This window comes from Etheostoma cragini, chromosome 12 (assembly GCF_013103735.1).
Source record: "Etheostoma cragini isolate CJK2018 chromosome 12, CSU_Ecrag_1.0, whole genome shotgun sequence".
Lineage (NCBI taxonomy): Eukaryota > Metazoa > Chordata > Actinopteri > Perciformes > Percidae > Etheostoma > Etheostoma cragini.
Window position 1 is genome coordinate 19757431 of NC_048418.1, and position 19644 is coordinate 19777074.

Here is a 19644-nt window from a genome sequence, read left to right on the forward strand (position 1 = left end):
ACATACATTGTATGAGTGAAAGTGGAAAGATGCATGGTATATATAAAAGGACTAGAATAAACAGATAAAGGTGTTTTCTGACTTTATATACTCTGGTGGAGAAGAAGTTGTGTTGGTGTTATATTATTATAGTTTGGCTCCATCTTGTGGACATACTGTAAGAAGTACATAGCAGTAGGCAGCCCCTTGTGAGTCTAATTTCTACTACTAGTGTTTACAACAAACAAAAGTAATCTACTCCTTTCAGTCTCATCTTCTTCCCCGTGATTAAGGAAAGAGGTGGTGATGTGGTACAGTCGAGAATGCAATCTATGTGCGAGAAAGACAACTGTGCCATTAATGGAGTTACTTATTCCCCAACCAAGAGCGGCAAACATATCATGACAGTAGCATAAGTGTACACAGTAATGACAGATATGTGATTTACTTACAGTGGTATGGCTTGGTGGCTGAGACAGCTGTGATGTAGAGACAGCTGGAGATTAATGGCAGTGAGGCCTGAGGAATGCAGTGGAACTGTTTGAGGACATCATACATCCACAGTGGAAAAAGCTGTGCTATATTACTAGATAATAATAAAACAATTATATCATCTCACATGTGAAGATTGTATTATAACTACAATAGCTCAGTTTTACATTCATTGGCAAACATCATATATTAAAGTGGTTATTTTACTTTGGAATTACACTAAACATTATTGTTGGAAAACTGTAGAGTTTACCATGAGTGAGGTTCCAGCAGTCGTCACAGTAACTGCACTATTAGATGTTAGACAAAGCAGTTCCTATCCAAAACTAACCTTAGGTGTAACAGTTAACTAGCTAGGTAGCTAGCTAACATTAGCTAGTATGGGAATACTTACCTTAAGTTTTAAAAATGTGTGACTTTTACGAAAGAAAGCCTCTTAACTTGTTTTCTGGAGTTCTCTATCCATCAAGCCAAGCTGGTAAACTGGTAGCACCAAGTTGCAGCATTTAAGGTAACATTAGTGAATTTACTGTTAGCTAGGCTAACTGACACCTGTTGCGGCTGATGCATATAGTATGTTGATGCCGGCTACCCGGTGCTGTTAAATACAAACATGTATTAAAAAGAAAAATATTAAACACTTTTACTTTTAAATTAAATTGATAATGGCTAGTGAGAATAATAATAATACATTAATCATGTAGCCAAAGCTATTATGGTATTTGATTAACTTTAAGTATGCATTAATTAACTTCTTTTCTTTTTTATTCACAGCAAAAGCCTTAATATCCCTGTTATCATCACCAACATTAACTGTTATGCAGTCAATGTCTAGCTATATTAGGCTGTATCATTTTGTCATATGGCTAAATATCGTAGCATTTTCCATTCAACGTGGGTTGTTTTACTGAAACATTGGCTGATCCGAATTAAAACCAATCCGACAAAAATTTCATTAAAAATTATTGAATTTATCTGTGAATATCAATTTAAAAACTCCCTTTTCATTATTGTTTTTAGACCTAAGTTATTTATTGTTTCCACTAGCACTGACAGATGCTGCATGAATCAGAATTTGAAAACCTATGTTATCCTACAACCCCTCCTCTGACCCCTGCTGTTTCAAGCATCTGCCAACATTAGTGGATGTTAGTGAAAAGAAAGCTTGCATATATAGAGAGGAAGAAATATTAATTAAACTTCTCACTCTCCTTTTAGAAAGAAACGGCACACAGCATTTTGCATTTTGTACATTTTGTAGCAGTGTCTGAGGATGGATGCCATCCAAGTACAGAGAGCATGCTGGGAGGTTTTTACAAACTTCAGCTCAAGTATTGTCTTTGTCAACACTTTGATCAAGCAAGTGGAGCTCAGTGTGACAGTCTGGCAGAGTAATTGGGCTTGATTTGCCAGTACACAAGTGTATATGTGTAAAAATACACACATGGCTGTGCACATACGCCCCTTTTTATATTGCTTTAATAATCCTTTACAAATAGAAGTCAACTCTTGCTGGTGTTTAATTTAAAAATGATATAAGACCAATTTTGACAGCGTTCTTGCTGCAATTGCTGTTGACTACTGTTTATGATTGGCTGGCTGCCTTGTGTCAATTTTCATACAATAATGTGCATTTTAGAAAGGAGTTTTTATTTGTTTTCTCCAGTAGACATGTAAACCTTAGTACATTACATTAAATAAATGCCATAAATGGCCCCTCGGCAATTGATTACAAACACAACTTTCATGCAAAGAGTTTATTTATGAATCAGACTGCAGTGTCATACAACAGTAGCACAATCATATGACTATGGATTATGCTCATATTTATAGATACAAAGATAAAGGCATGTCTTAAAGGAAAAAAAATGAATGAGTTCTCTTTTGAATTACTCTAAAAATAGCTTTTTAATACTTGGCATAGTTTTGTAAATTAAATTATGAAACATAATGTTTGCCCACTGGATTTTCTATACCAATTGCAATACTTTATGAAAAACATTTTTTTCCTTCCTTTCTTGCATTTCATGCAAGGAAGAAAAAAAGATGTCAGTGAGTACAAAAAGCACTTAAATCTCATATGAAAATAGAAAATATTACAAGTGTGCATAATTACTCCATGTTGCACATAACCTGCAGTACAAAAGGTCAAATTACACTATGTTAAAGTGTACCTGATATGCCAATTATTCGGGGGCGTATGTACTGGAATAGCTATTTAAATGTTGTCAGGGGCAGTTTACACACAAGACCGAGGCAAAGCCTTTCCGTCTCCAAAATGAATTGAAATTGAGATGTGTCAGTAATTATGAACGTGCCAGCTTATCCTTCCTGTGGTGCTGAGCATGGGCTTGCCTTGAAACACTGAATCTCATCCTGTACTTTTTAAAATTATGCTTTTTGTATTATTTGAGGTTCAGTTTTGATTCAGTGTTTCTACAGAAAAACAACATTAAAAGCAGAAACTATCCACAATGCTACTGTACCTCTCCAACCAGAGGGATAGCAGAACAGTAAGTTGTTTTTAAAAACCTAAGGTATGAAACAGTGCTTAGTAGGTTAATATTTGGCATTGCCGGGAGTATAATGTAATGCACACATAATAAGGCGACATGAATATTCCAAATTTACAAGAAATGTTCTAAGACAAAGTTCTGAGTTGATATAATGCTACAACTGTATAATGCTACATAACAATTAAGTAATACTTGGTGAGTGATTAAACAGTGATGGTTTACTACAATCTGTTGATGCGTTACACAAATGCAGCACTGCTGTTGTGGGAAAAATCACGTAACTGCAAACTGATTTTTTTTAATCATTATTAAGGTGTTGAGTTATGATTTCAAATGTATTAAAATCCCCTCTATTTAAAAAAAAACCCTCTTTTTATACTTTTTGCAAATTCGTGGTTTTTAGCCAAAAATAGCATACTGCATTGTATCCTTTAGTGCAATAAGTGTTGGGGACGGCAGAACATTTTACACAAAATGAACACGCTTTGCAATGAGAGAAACAAAGAAAGAATGGAGGAACTTAGGAGTAGAAGTAGAAGAAGAAAGGGAGGGTGGAAGGAAGGAAAAGAAAGAAAGTTCCCAATTTTATTTCTAAACATGTTTCAAGGACCCAACAACAGAACAATACATGATTTGAATTGGAAGACATACAAAGACAAGAATAAGACACAGGTCATATCTGACCATCAACATAGGAAATACAGCTGAGATGGATTAATGTATCAAATATCACAAGGAGCGTCTAACATTGACTCTGTTGGCGTATGAAAAAGCACTATCAAATAGGATATCATGGCACAATCAAACACTGGCAATGATGAACCCTTATCGCTCACTGAAACCGAATCGTGTGATCAAGGCATACCACAGGGCCATCCCTTCTTATATCACTCTGTTAGATTTTAAAGCACTAGAAAATTATGTATACTCTCAGTATGATACTATACAGACATTTGATACTTTCAGCTTGATATAAGTGTTGAGAAATAAAATGTCATGGTTAAATACAAAATATCTCTTAAAATATTTAAAATATACTTTATTTTGTACATTATGCAAACTGATTAACAATTCAATGATAACAAATATAAGTTTTCCGTGAAATGTTTTCTCTTTGCGATACGAATGTATATATGTATATATTCATATATCATGAAGTAAAGCACCCACCCCCTGTTAAGCGCCCATATACCCTGACACGATTCCATATCCCTGTAATATGATTTGAATGACACGTTCACATTAAAACTCCTGACAATGGTTCCTACAGGTAGCTCCACTACACCACTGAGCTGTTTGTACAACAATATTGCTCTACCTATCTTTTTTTTTGTTCTATATCCATCTTTAAAGTTTATCAAATTTGCCAACCACTCAACTCAATCTGTGCCTTTATTGCTTCCTGAAATTACCTGGAAATGGGAGTTATACATCGGATTGATCAGAGGACTAACACACATCTCGTTAAAGAAGGCAATTCCCCCTGTCCAGCGTAGAACCAATGTAATGTATAATGGGTCACTGGTCTATCATGTCACGTGCTGTAGAGTCACTCTTCATTGAAGAGCTCTATATGTTATGGTTGCAGTGTGTACAAAAGCAATGAGATAGGGCACAATGTCATAACATAAAAAAAAAGAAAGGCTAATTTATCTCATCTAAAAAAAAAATCTAAACAGTTCTTGAGCCAGAGACAGTGATGTCCAGTTCTAAAACAGTTGTTGCCTCACCACAACAATTCGATACGCTGTTTATTTTGGTGTGGTTTGAATGACACAGAACAGGTTGGTGTCAATAACCCTTCTTAGTCTACGTTAGGTTAAACATAAACGCTTACATTCATATCCTTAACAGCTCAATCGTAAACAAACAGATTCGTTCAGTATGCAAAACATTTCTTGACTGTATTCACTATGGACATTTTAAAAATTCTAGTATGCACAACCGAATTGCATAATGTCTGCCAATGAGAAAAGCATAGGAAGGATAGAATAGAAAGGACAAGCCGCTACAAGAAGACTAACTAGTTGAAACTCTCTAAGGGGATGGGCTTGGGGATGGAGGAAAGATGGGGTAGTGGGAAGTCAGTTTGGGAAGGCTGGGGAGGGATTCGAAGTGGAAGTTGCCCCAAAAGTTAAAGGGGCACCTCCCTTTGGCAGTGGAACAGCACTCTTAGTAGTCAACGCAGCGCCGAGGGTGAGGGTGTACACAATGCTCTTGTCGGACAAGAAGGCCATTTCAGTGTCAAGATGAGATGAAGGCATTCTAGTAGGCAGCCAGGTCACAGTGTTAGAGCTAAAAACCTCAGATGGAGATGATGGACGCAGTCTTTCTACACTTTGACCACTCTGCTTGGATCATGGGGTTCTGGGACGTAAAGAAGAAAATTATTAATTGACAAAAAGTGTTTTTTTAGTATTGCATATTAAATGATCAACAACTAAAGAAGGGTAGTAAGGTGCAAAGTGCAAAAAATAACTTGACAAAAACTGCAATTTCTAGCATAGTCAAGAATAATTCCCTTTTGACGGTAAAGTGAATTTTGTTTTTTGGTGATGTTTGTTTCAGTGACATGAATAGTAATATGATTTGAATTCACAGAGGAGGGTAGCTGTCTTGGGGGCACTTACGCCATCTTGTGGAGATGTCTTTAACAGCAAGGCCCATTGACAGTCTCTTACATTTTGATAACTTGCAACCTAAATAAGATTTAGGTTTGTAGGTTTTAAGAATATATGCACACATGTGCTCCCTTACTTACACAAGATTATAACCTTTCTTCTAGATTTGGGTTTTTAAGATTGGTGAGGAAAAATTCCCATAAAGTATTAAATCAAATATATTGTTTCAGCCGTCTTTCTTCACAAGGTTTGATCTCTCGTTTACACAATTTTGGTCAAAATTACCCATGTAGCATACGATGACTCTGTTTTCTAAATAGCCATATGTTTATTGATTGATTGAGTTATGAATTGATACTATGAATAAAACTGAATTGAATTGAAGTTTATATTTTCCTATCAACACCTATGATTTCAGTCATCCTGAAGCATGCATAATAAATCCGTGGACAGGGACAGTGAAATCATGATCATGATACATTGAAGAAATGTTTAAAATATTTGCATTAGTATTTTCCTTTTAGATTCAGTGGTCAATACTAAATCTGTGTGGCCCAAGCACCACAAGAGAAAAAAATGATTTCCTATTAATATTACCTTGCCAATTTCAAAATGTGGGTATATTTATAAAGCTGTACAAACAGACATTAATTTTTCCACAAGAATCCTCAAAGTTTAATTTACATCCCTATCTTACCTGAAAGAGATCACTCCTCATCTTGCAACGCTGTCTCTTCAGAGACCTGCTGTGAATGGGTGATCTCTTGCTCCTGATGGTTCTGTGTGTCTCTCTGAGGAGAAGGGTGGGGCTCCTCCCCTTGTTCGTCCTTGCCCTCTCCTTCCGCCTCCCCCTCCCCAGAGTCAGTACTTCTAATGCTGAGGCGCCTCATACGATACATAACGTCCACCTCCCTCATCCGTGCCAGGCGCTCAACTGCCACACGACCTGGAGAAATAGCCAGCTTGGTCTGCAAGGCTTCCATTTTGTGGGAGGGGCCCTTGCTCCTCCTCTCCCCCTCCAAGCTAAGAGACAGCCTGCGGTCTAGGTTTGGGGGAACTGAAAGTGGCAGCCTATCTGGCGGAAACTCCGGTAACCCTGTGTGGTCTCGCCCCAGGTGAGTCCGTAAACTAAGTCTATGCTCTGGAACAGCAAATGGCTTCTTTTGTTGCTCCTGCTTGTCATCAGGCATTGTACTGTCTTGTCCCTCACACTCACTTTTCACTTCAGCGTTTTTTTTGCCTGTACCACCCCGAGGTGTTTCTCTTGTAATGGCTTCCTTCTCTCCTAATTCTACTTCCTTAGTTATTGTTTCACCCACACTATGTTTCTTCGGGACTTGGAGGTCTGCGTGCACATCAGTTGCTGATATTGTTGATGCGCTCGCCGCTGTAGCTCCATTTGCTGGTATGCTTTCAGCAGGATTAACTGCGCACAAATCATCTAAGTTTTCTGCCCGTACATTGTCCGTTTTTTCACCCCCTCCCACATTTTCCTGTGTCACTGAATGCTGCTCCCTTGTTTCAGCACCAAGGTCACACCCTGACTGATTCAAACTTGAGTCATTTGGTTTCTCTGGTTTTATATCTTCTGTTGGACTTTCTAATGCAACACGTTGTGGTGGACTGCCATTTTGATTAGTCGAGCTGTCCGAGCTGTTCTCCTCATGAAGTGGAGGCAATGGGCCCTGTCTCATCTGATTCTCAAGCTCTCTTTTACAAATAGGGCACTCCTCCTCTGATTCACCACTGAGATCTTGAAGAGTCTCTGCATCATTAGGTTTAAAACTGCCTGCGGATGCTTTATTGACATCCGTTGCGTCTTTAGGCTGACGCAAAGTCTGGCAAATGTCCTCATAATCAGGAGGACTAGTGAGCGTAGAAGCATCCTGCATGGGTTGTCTATCTGCCCATGGCATCTCAGCTGCTGCGGTGCGCGTTGTTGGACTGAAGTCACAAAGTGGTGTCTCAATAGGCTCATCTGGCAGGTCTAGTTTCACTGTCCTGCCATCGTTGCTCCGTCTGCGCAAAAGATGTGAAACTACCCTGTATTCTCTGAAGCCTGGCTCCCGAGGTGGGACAGGAAGCTCCTCCCTAAGCTGCTTGCTGAAGGTTACCGACTTTGTTGCAGGCCTAGAGAAGGCGCTCTTAACTTCCCTGTATTCTGGATCAACAGACCAGCTTACTGCACTGCGCCTAAGGCTGCTGGGCTTGTTGAGGGGTTCTGATGTTAATCGGATTTTGATACGTTCAGGGATTTGAACAGAACCATTTGGGACTTTATTGCTGGCAGTGCCTAGCTCCAATATGTCTTTGTATGCCTCGTTGAGGTCCTCTATGCACTTATCAACGCTGGGCTGTTTGCTGCTCTGCTGCTGTTGTTGATCCTGGACTTCTTTTTTGATAGTCTCCAGTTCTTTGACAGCATCCCATGGACGCTGGCTGGCCGGTTTCAGCACAAACTGTTCAAATGCCTCCTGCCCACTATTTGCTGCTGGTTTGGTCTCCTCCACATTTCCTGAGGGTGGTACTGCTGGCTGCTGAGCTGTGCTCTTATTCAGCTGGTTGGAGAAGGTGGCGGTCAGGGAGAAAGCGCTGTTGCTTGACAGTTTCAGGCTCTTTACTCCCTTTATAGGAAAACTGAAGGCAGTACCCACTGCACCGCTGCTATCAGGAGGGACTTCAGTGCCGGGAGGAACAGGGTCTTGTTGTGCTTCCTTGTTTTCAGAGGCAGGTGTTTGGGCCTCTGGGCTAGTTTGTGTCTCCTGGTCTCGATACTGGTTTGCAGGCCAGGATCCCGACAGTTTCATCTCCTTGTAATGGTTTATCTTAGGTGGTCTACAGGGTACTCTTTTAAACAATTTGCTGCTCGCTCTACTGCTTGTTTTGCTGCTTGCTATGCTACCAGTTAGTGCTTGCAGCTCAGCTTCAGCTGAAGATGTGCTTTGGAGACTTTGGTTTGTTAAATGGCCAGTTTTGTTGTCACTTGGACTGTCCGCCGGGTCTGGTGACTTCTCGTTGTTGTTATTCTGATCACGGATTGTTCCGCTGAGCTGCGGAGTAACAGGTACAGACACCAAACAAAAAATTGTCTCACTAAGTCTCTTTTTTAGATTCTTGGATTTTTCCTTTTCTGGTGGTTCAGGTTGTTCCACCTTTTTTACTTCTGTCACAGTTTCAGAGACACTCTGGTCAGCCGACTTGCATGGGGGAGGTGGTGGTTTACCAAGAATAGATGAAGGAAAAAACTGACTACGGTTTTGTTCAGGACCTACACTATCACTTTTTTTGTTTAATCCCCTGTTGCACCATCGATTGCTGCTGTCGCTGTCATTGATAGATGTTTTGCGGCTGTCTGTATTGAGAGTTGACCCCTGTTGGGGAGGAAAGGCACTATCATGTGTAGATTGTCCTAAAATTGTAGCAGATGGAATCTCTTTGTTGATGTTACGTATCTTGTCTGAGTCAGTGAGAGAATTTCCGCTAGGCCCTCCTGAGATTTGCTTCACTCTTGTGTCTTCAGTTGGTAATTGACGGGCATGACCTGGTTGTTCTTCATGTCCAGAGGGTAATTGACGGGCATGACCTGGTTGTTCTTCATATCCCGAATGTACCTGTTTTCGATAGGACGCACCACAGTCTCCATAGTGTTCCAGCCATGAACCTGCCTGTCTGTAAAACCACCTTCCAGGATCTGAGCTGGGCATCTGCAGAGCTTCAGCCCTCCATCTTAGGTTTGCCATTTCATTGCGGTTGACTGAAACTGATCTTGGAGGTGGGCCTCTTCTATAAGATGGGGGTGGGATGTAGCCAGGTGGCTCCATTCCAGAAATGGCAGAGTGTTGTGCGAAATAGTCTTGTCTCAGCTCCCCACCCCTTGGATAGTAGATAGGCCTTTCCTTTTGTTTGGCACCCTGGTCTATAGCAAGCATTTCTGCGCTACCTCTAGTCTGCTGGTGAATTTCATATGATGGAGGCTTTAAAGGCCTGCTGAACCTGGGCTTTGGTAAAAGTGCAACATGGCTGCTTGGCCCTGCATTCCTACCCCACCGGTCCCTGACAACAGCACCACTATAGATATACCTACTATAGGGCCCAGAGAAGACAGTGCTGCTTATCCTTTGTTGTCTATCAGGTAAGCTAGGCCTGGATGGAATGAGCTCTCTACTGGCAGTTTCATCAGGCGACAAAACTCTGGGGAGAGACTGAGACTTTGCTTTAGTTCTAGGATGAAAAAAACCCTCAGGTGTCCTTAGGCGGTACTGTTCCTGAGCCCACCTATCCCCGTCCCCATCCGACAGCTGCCTTCCCAGGCCCACAGCAGGCCTCCATTCCTCTGTACCGAGGCTCTGGCACTTCCTCTCCCCAGTCACCCTTAGCTGACCAGGGGCTGCATCCAAGTCCCTTAGCCAGGAAAGGTCCTCCCATAACTGCTGCGCTTGCCTCTCTGCTCTGTGTTCCTCTGCTGCAATCAGGGCTTGTGGCCTCCATGCACCTGCAGAGGCCCTTAGCTCCCTGCCATCAGCATAGTCCAGGAGGATGCTGAAGTCCTGGCCTCGCCGCCGCCAGTAGGAGACATCCCTCTCATCATGGCATAGCGGCTCTGAATAAGTCAAACTTGGAACATCGTAGAACCTATTCAGACAGAAAAGTTCAGTGTGAATAAGACAAAAAACGGCAGAATGAGAGTGAAGTGGACTCTGATTTTAAGTGGACACTTGCAAACAATTATGATTTTTCAGAGTATAATTACAGAAGTTGCAAGACAAGCAACATCTTATACTTTCATTATGTTTGGACAAACACAGTGTCTAAAAGGCAAAATTTTAAATATGATTTAAAGGTTGCTTGTATTCCAAAGTTTAAAAGAAACAATAACAAGGCACTATTGATACTTTAAACTATCTGCAATGAACAAGTTTTCCAAACACAAATTACTTTTATCTCTATTAACAACCTTTTAAGATTTTTATAATTGTGTCCATGTCAGTGTCAAGCCTGTGTTTTGGCTTTGGCAGTATTGGCTTTCCAACGCAACTTAATCAAGGAGAGCCAGCACATATGAGACAGAACTGCTTGAGTCAGAAACTCCCAAGTCCCTTGAAGAAACCATGTAATTGTGATGTTACTGCAAAATGATCTGCATATTAAATTGTGCAGACCTTATCTTGTAAACTTGTCATCTGGACTTTAGCAAAAACCTCCCATCACCTTATCTGACACGATATATAGCAAAAGTAAATCTTTACCTCTGATTGACTGATCACTTAACTCAATTAGCAAGATCAAACTGTGCCCTTTTAGAAATTATACAATATCCTTTTTTGAATGCTTGCTTAATTTAACATAAAATGGCAAGTGTGTGATGAGCAACTTGCCAGGTTCAAAACAGTGGTACCACTGTGATGAAGCAGTGCCGCCTGGAGATAATTTTAGTTATGGTTCCAAATGTACCTCTTAGGTGCAAGATATGGCTGTATGCATGTTGCACTGCCAAAACAATTATCTTAGAAATAGCATACTTAATCATAACAATTTGAGTCTAAATAAAACCAAGCTACATTTCTTAGTGTTCAAAGAGGGTCATTTTGTCAAATTACAATGTCATTTTAACTTTGGAATTTTCTCAAGCAGTCATGATAAATGTCTTGGTGTGGTGGAACAGGACGGTATGAAGGAGAAAAGTCAATGATATCAATGAACATCCGTAGGTGCAGTTAACTGAACAAGGCAGTGAGGGTTTGAAATCCTTTTTGGAATTCAAAGTAACCAAAATGAATTAATTGTATTTTCTCAGGCTAGTTGCTTAATATTTATGATACAGCCACATAATGCCATGATTTGCAGATAGCAATTCCATACAAAACAAGTAAAAAATATCTAACCATAAAATATACCATAAATCCAGATTACAATATAAGTTAAATATCCAGACTAATAATTAATAAGAGAACACAAAATGAATAACAATTGCTCTTTTATAGAGCTTCATCTCCTATCTGCACTGCACTAAAATCACTGTTAGTCACTGTACTCACTCATTTAAGCAGCAAAGTCAATGGATCATCCTCAGCAGCATATGCTACTGTATGGCTGAGGGGAGCCGCGTTGTGCACACTTGCCCAGCAACATGCTTACATCACAGCGCACGTGCTGGGCGTGATTCAGTGTGCCAGTGTTTACAGTGGAGTGATTACGAGCCTGTCTTAAGGCATGTTCAGTTCTCCTCAGTTTGCTTACTGTTTAGTGCTGCTGTTTACATCTGCATGCCTGGTTGAGGCTGTAGATACCAGTGCATGGGCGGGGTCTACAGAGACGCATGCCACCTCTCCTGTTAAGGCATGTACACACCTCAAACAAGTGCAAAGGCACCTTTCATATTTCCTCATATCCCAGCATGTCAGTGGTGCTGCTGCAGCCACAGTGTTCTGCAGCTCTGGAAGGAGGGGAAAGGGAAGAGGAGGAAAAAAATCCCCTGCGCAGTGCAGACTCACTTTTGCATGCAATACCAAAGGGCCCCAATGAGAAGGGGGGAGGTAAAGGGTCTAGGGGATCGCAATAGCAAGGGGGGAAAAAAAGCACTCACCCACTATCTGTGGCGAGAGAATCACCCAAGGGCTGAGCGTCACCTAGGATACCAATTTCTTTTCTCCTTAGGATCCTTTCCCCGCTCTCGTTGTCAGTGGCGTGGTAGCCCTTCACCAGTGCCTGCCTGCTGCCATAGATGCCTGTGATAGATGCCCCCCGGCCCGCCTCATACCCGTTCAGTGTCCCCCGGCCAGCCCTGTTGTCCACAAGTTCACGCTGGCAATCAGCAGGGCGTTTGTCAAAAGGCGTGGCAGATGGAGGGCCGCTCTTGGGCATATATCCATGCGAAATGAGGAGGTCTTCCACACTGTACATGGTGGTGGCTCTCTCACTTCTGGGCAGGAGGGCAAAGGTGGGTGTGTTTCCTTATGCGCAGTGCTGCTGGTAGAAGCTGGAGCACGGTTGCTCAGCAGAGGCCATCACTAAGGGAAGGGAAAGGTAACATGAACAGATTATTTCTGCATGCACCTAAATCGAGGATATCATTTTCAACACGCTAGCAGATGTCAGAAAATACAAATGTTGTTGATGTTACCTTTCCATGTACTTTAACGTATTGTTTTTAGCATGTGCTATGTTGAAAGCTCAATGAGTGTCGTAATAAGTCAAACATGAACATAAGTATTTTGTGTAGACACTGTCCGCAAATTTAACTCTGGAATGTACAACTAAAATTTTAAAGGCCCACACTGCAGTATTTAAGACCCCATCTTTTTTTCATTTTTACTTTTAAATAGTCCGGTTTATTACCCTGATCATGGACAATTATCCCCCTAATCTCACCTATCACCTTTCCTTCCTTTCCTTCCTCCCAAAGACATTTTATCATCTTTCCAAATTGTCTAAAAATTTCTTTCGAGGCCACTTATACTGTACATTATCTACATAATGATTTCTCCACCCTTTGTCTGGGATAACTACAGTGAAAATATGTGACTTAACCTTAACAGAAGCAGTTTCTAGTTGGAACATTCGTCATCAATCAATACAAGTACAGACATTGTTCTCCAGGCATTTGGACAGCTGCACTAATCTATGCATGTACTTTCTCCAATAGCCAAGAATAACTGTGCATGTTAACAAAAACTACAAAGTAATTCTTCAACATTATGTAAAGAGAAGAGATTAAATACCTCTCCATACAAAACAGTCGGTGTCAGGTACACGTATGGTGATGTCCAAAAGTATAGTTTGCCCAGTAACTTAATACAGCTGCAGAGATTGTCTGCAGATAATGTATACTGCCCTTTGTCTTTGTGCTGCGTGCCACCGTGATGTAAGTCCCTAAGTTGCCATTTCTTCTGCCGTAATGGCATCAGGAAAAAATATGATACATTTATTACATATAATTAAAGTGATTCAGCTCCTTATTTATAACTTCAGTTCAAAGGGAAAGTCTATCTTGCAGTGTTAACAAAAAAGGAAAATGGACTCAATATTTAAGTGTAAAAAGATTGGATGCATACAGTAACTGAATCTTTTCAAAAACAAAGTATTTTTTAAGGTTTTTGGCACTTCTTTCAGATTGTACTGACAATACTGTTGTTTTAAAATTATATATTATTAGCACTGCAACAATGTTATTTATATTACTGTAAGGATTAATCTGCTTGGTCTGTGTCAGAGAATAATGAAAAATGCCCCTCACAATTTCATTAAAGCCCAAGGGAATGGCATCATATTGCTTTTTAGTTCAACTAACACTCCAAAACCCAAAGAGGTTCAGTTAACAATCACAACCAACACAGAAAAGCGTCAAATCCTCATTTAGAAGAGGGAGCTAAGAAATTTACCATTGTTTCTTAAAAACGTATTGTTATTAATAATTATTTGTCTGTTTATCAACTTGTTGCATAATTGAATTATCATTTCAGCTCTAAATATAACGCACAATTAGCTAAAACTAAAGAAGAATGTTGTTTTATGACTTGCTTGAACACAGACTAAAGTTTTTTTGTGAAGAGTTTATTCTCCTAAATTCCTCTGGTGTGTGTGTGTGTGTGTGTGTGTGTGTGTGTGTGTGTGTGTGTGTGTGTGTGTGCGTGCGTGCGTGTGTGATATATTAATTAGTGGTAATAACAGTCTCTCCTGTGTGGAGATGACAGTGGATGGCTTATAAAACAGTAACACAGTGTTTAAAGGCTTTGCACACATTAGCTTTCTGGCTAATCATGTTTGGACTTGAATAGTGGCTTCCTGTTCATTTTCCATTATGATGGTGTCGCTTAAAGGACAAGTACAGTGTTGAATTAAAATAAACTTACAAACCCATAATCACTTAAAGTTAGGGTGATGCCTTGCCAAAATTATTTGCAGCAAACACCCTTACTTATTTATGTTCTGAAATTACAACTCTCCATCTCTGTTATCAATTACAGATTGCAGTATGAATCGCGGAAATGTGTCATTAACTAATTAATATGTAACACCTAAGATATCATAGACTCCATCCATCCATCCATCTTCATCCGCTTATCCGATATCGGGTCGCGGGGGCAGCAGCTCCAGCAGGGGACCCCAAACTTCCCTTTCCCGAGCCACATCAACCAGCTCCGACTGGGGGATCCCGAGGCGTTCCCAGGCCAGGTTGGAGATATAATCTCTCCACCTAGCCTGGGTCTTCCACGAGGCCTAAGGAGGCGCCCAGGAGGCATCCTTACCAGATGCCCGAACCACCTCAACTGGCTCCTTTTGACGCGAAGGAGCAGCGGCTCTACTCCGAGCTCCTCATAGACTAATTTTTTTATAGTACAACAGTAAACTTTTCTGAAAGTTTCCCTCGGCAGAGTACCTGTTGTTGCAGTTCATTGTGTTTTCCTCTGAGTAGGAACAAAATGCACTGCTTTCATTTTGTTTCATATGAGCAACAAGTGTAACCTTAATGACAAATCAAGACATTAAAATAAGCTCCTTTGAGACTTGCTTCTGTCCCTTTTCATGTTTTTGGCTTAGCCCAAGAGCTATAAAAAGGATTTGCTTTTCTATGTAATTTATAATTGATACCGGATAGGACAATAAAATGTATTGAAATGCTATTCACTTTTTAAATTGTTTACATATAACAAAACCCCAACGTTGTTTTTTTCTACACTCATTACATACTGATGTGATAATAAAAAATAACTGTATTCTACGGAATCTTTAAAAAATAACATCATTAATACAATATAACAACTTCTGTTTATACTACAAGAGTTTAACTGTAATGGAACTAGGGCTACAGCTAATGATTCATTTCATGATCGATTTATTATAATTTATTTATAGATGTTACAGTATTTATATTGTTTTTTTTTCTGTTTGCCAATTTGACAATCACATTCTGCTTAATGATGAATCATGCCCAAGTTTAAGAAGCTAATTGCATTCCACAGTAACTGTAGCTTAAAGGACCATTTTTTTAAGTAGTGAAAAATGCCCATGACAACATCCCCGAGTCCAAAGCGATGTCCTTCAATGCTGGTTTTGTGGCTTCATTTAAAAAACAAAGCATATTTTCTTTACTGTCACATAACAAAGCCAAGCAGAAAAACTTTGCAGATGAGAAGGTGGAACCCACAATTACATTCAAAATTTGTCAAAATCAATAATCAATTATCAAAATAGTTTTATTTTGATGGTTGTTGAAGCTCACTAGGAAACAAAAGAAACTTCACCTAAATCAAGAAATCTAGCAGTAAATTCTTTGTTTTGCTCCATTTACATCAATGATGCAAAATATTAATTATGTAAAGGAGCATTTCACTTAAATGATTTGGAAAGATTCCTTCCTCTTCCTATGACCTTAAGGTGACCTTTACATTTCTCCCTCCATAACTTTATCCAGTCTGCAGTCCGGAGTCTCTCCTAACATACTGTGGGATCCACTGTGTCCCCCTACTGGAGATCATTCATACGATCCAGTAGGGGTGGGGAAAAAAACGTTTGCGAATGTATCATGATTTCTTTCTTGCAACAATTTTTAAAATGGTTTCTTTTCCCCAGAATCAATATTTAAAATTTTTTTACCAAATGTTTACCTAAATATGTTCTGTTTATGCAGTATACAGCTGACGGCGACTACATAATACCTGTTTCCAGCAAAGCAGAGAAAGCAGAGAATCCATATTATGTACTTTTAACTCTGTATTTTATTTTTAGTTATAGTTCCAGGATCATTATTGTTACTGTAACTGCCACTGTTCATAATTTCAACTGCTATAATTATTAAGAATCATATTTCTCTCTACCTGTGTCTGTATCAGTGTCCGTGTCAGATGCCGCCATGGAGCCTGGGTCTGGCCATGATTGGTGCCCAAGGGAAGTTTTCCTCACCACCCAAGGTTTCTGCCTTAAAGGAAGTTTTCCCTTGCCACTGTCGCACCAAATGCTTGCTCGTGGGAAATTGTTGAGTATTTGTAAATTGTAGAGTGTGGTCTAGACTTATTCTATCTGTGAAGTGCCCTGCAATAGCCCTTGTTATAATTTGATACTTTAAATAAAATTTAATTGAATTCCTTTTTCACAAATGAAATTAGTTTCAGACTGAATGACTGACATATAATGTGCATTCTTTTTAGAAAATAATTTGTTTTTACAAATGTCACATGATATATTGTCTCCAGAAGTGTATTTTTAAACTTTTGTTTTTGTGAAGAAGGAAAAGAAAATCTCAATGCTCAATACTTGAATCACAATACTTCTTCAATTGCAATAAATTAAATCGGCACCAATGTATTGTGAAACAATCGAATCGCGACAAAAGCATATGGTCCCAGATGTAAATGGCTCAGCAGAAAATCTCCACCCTAAGACTACACTGTTTAAAAAGCATGTTTTCAGAGAACAAGCACATCACATGTGGAAATGGATTAGCTCATTAATAAACTTCAATGTAACTTCAGTGGCTAGGCATGCCTGAGCAGACACTAACATACCATTAAACCTGATTCTGATATACCCTCCAACTATTCCTGGCTTTTGAAGTGGAGTAAAGGCAGTGTGGTAAATGCAGCAAAAATCCAAGAGCAGTCATGGCCAGTGAAGATGGACTGGTATGGAAAAGTAGCTCCCTTTAATGCAGACTTTTATCAGAGAGAACCGGAGCGAAGCAGACACACAGTGGCCCTTTTTGACAAGGTCACAGCTTCAAAAGATTGCAGCGGAAATATAGCACATGAGCCCTTTTTTTTGCATAGCAACAACAAAAGTACCATTCATAATTAGTCTACAACACAACCAGATTTTTACATGCACATTAATAACATGCTGAAGAACATAATTAACAGTTTTGTGTGTGCAAGGAGAACTAACAATAAGGTCAGCTGTTGTAAAAGTTCATTCATTTATTGCTAGTAAGTCCTTTATCCATTTTCCATTGACACTTTTCCTGCGCTGCCCCTAAAAAACTTCAGCGGTTGAGTCTAAATTTGTTTGAACTTTTTTTAGAGAGATTTTGTTTTATTGAACACCACCCACCCATCCATCCAACCACCCTCCCGGAGCAAATGCACAGCCAGGCCTATTAGACTGCATGCACAGGTAGTGGCCACTGTAACACATCAGCACTAGCAGGCAGCACCACCCTAACTGCCAAGGGAGTGTACCTACATCTTACCTAGTGACAGGGATAACGGCGCTACAGACCAGGCTCATCCTTCAAACACGGCTTATTCAAACTCGTTGAAAGCTATGGTTCAGCACGTTTATTATTTGCATCACTTTGACTAAACTAAGTCCACTTGATTCTGTGAAAAAAATCCTCAAAATCATTTCCCCTGGATGGTAACTCCGTATGAATGAATAATGATCTGAAATAGACCCGTTGTATCATAACACATAGCTATTAATAATATATCAATGTTGTAGAAATGTCTGTCCATGCATATAGCCTACAGTACCACCTACTATAGCTATAGCCTACTGCAGCGTTATTTGGCACAGCCTACTTAAAAATTGACTGCTATGAAATGATTTTTCAAATCAGCTCCCAATACCTGCTTCGCCCAGTATAGCCTACCGCAAGTCCAGCACCTACCAGAAAAAAAAATCATTAAAAAAAACCTCTACCTGCATGCACTGCAAGTTGGAAAATATAGTCAGGGATCATGTTTTGACGAAAGCCGCTTGAGCCAAATCATAACCTCGTTGCAAATGTTTCCCCAAGAAATGAACGCAGCGCAGCAGCGGGCGCACATCCCCTCCTCGCCAGCAGCAGCCGCGGCGGAGGCTGCTCGGCGCTCATCTGTCGAAGGGCGAACATTTTGAGGTGTGTGCAAGTTGACGCGCGGTTAACGAGGCGTTTTTTTGCAGATGCGTCTTCGCTGACTGTGAGTGTTTACCAAGAAGACCCGCTGCCTTGCGCTACAGTGAAGGCTACGTGAGCAACCAAAAAAAAAGAAACAATTAACAATACACAGCAACCCCTCCCTAGAAATAAGCCAATGTCGGGAGAGCGGAAAACAGCATTCAGCAAGATACCATAACATTGCAGAAAATGAATAAGGGCGTATAGCGACAGAGAGACGCATACCTGGGAAGATGCTTGGCGCGGCCGTCGCAGTTCCCCTGCGCCCAGCTTTAGCTGCTGAGACTGAGCACTGCACATAGCCTGAGCCGAGCATGCCTATTGGTAGGCAGAGACGCGCTGGTTGCTGGCTGCCTAGATGGGCTCTCCTCACTACAGCTGAGGTGGGGTGGGCTCCTCACATGCATGCAGCTATACAGAGAGGGATGTCAGAATGGTTTCTCCCAAACTGTTTTCCCTAACTTTGCTTTTTTTTCATAGCAACAGTCATTCTTTTCCATTCAATATGGCATGTTGACTCGAATGATAACTACTGACATGTGAAGCAGTGAGGGCTGTGTATCTCCCCTGTATCTTAATCCCTGTCACGCATGTTCGGTACATTAAAAGCTGAGGGGGTCACAACATATGTGTTTTTACAAGAGAGGTCAGTCACTGATTGTTCTATTTTTTTTGCTGAATTACCAATTACTGGTGTTTCAAATAAAAAAACTCCATCTCCCAGTGACAGATTTCCATATTAACGCCCATGCGCTTCTTTCCCATCCTGTTAAGTTTTAGATGTGCAGCAGCACCGCGCCCTTGGTAGTGTTGATGACTCGTCACTGTGTGTCCCCCCTCCCATCCAATGCCAAGAAAGCTTGGCTAATTAAATGTGCTGGTCTCAGGCCTTCCTGTGCCAACTGTGACATGCTGCACTCTGAGGGAGGGACGTCCCAGAGATCCACTCACTCATGACAAAGTGTTAAAGCCTGACCTCAGGGTTCCCTGCAGACACCATGTAAGACTTTGCTTTTTTCACCTATAGGGAAGAGGTTTATTTGACATGCATCCAGTGCAACCAGAGCTAGATATCTACTGAGCAGTTCAACTAAATTAAATTATCAAGTTAAACATAGTCCCCATAATTGATTAAAGGTGCTCTAAGCAATGTTGGGTGATGTTA

The 19644-nt window shown here is 40.5% G+C and overlaps 1 protein-coding gene across 1 annotated transcript; it reads right to left on the minus strand.

Annotated features, from left to right (window-relative positions):
* Window positions 1-2170: 2170 nt before the first annotated feature.
* On the minus strand, window positions 2171-18843 carry LOC117953604 (junctional protein associated with coronary artery disease). Its single transcript, XM_034886776.1, has 4 exons — window positions 18705-18843; window positions 12192-12615; window positions 6306-10240; window positions 2171-5354 (listed from the first exon to the last, which is right to left on the minus strand). Exons 2-3 carry the CDS (start codon window positions 12506-12508, stop codon window positions 6316-6318), a joined length of 4242 nt encoding a protein of 1413 aa, XP_034742667.1. The 5' UTR covers window positions 12509-12615; window positions 18705-18843; the 3' UTR covers window positions 2171-5354; window positions 6306-6315.
* Between the last annotated feature and the right edge of the window lie 801 nt (window positions 18844-19644).

What these genes read in the sequence shown, in the direction of transcription:
- LOC117953604 (XM_034886776.1), bottom strand. Translation starts at nt 12,508, where the DNA reads ATGTACAGTGTGGAAGACCTCCTCATTTCGCATGGATATATGCCCAAG. An exon ending in TCTCTCGCCACAGATAGTGG is followed by an intron (nt 10,241 to 12,191) that starts GTGAGTGCTTTT and finishes CTGTCTGAATAG; the next exon opens with GTTCTACGATGTTCCAAGTT.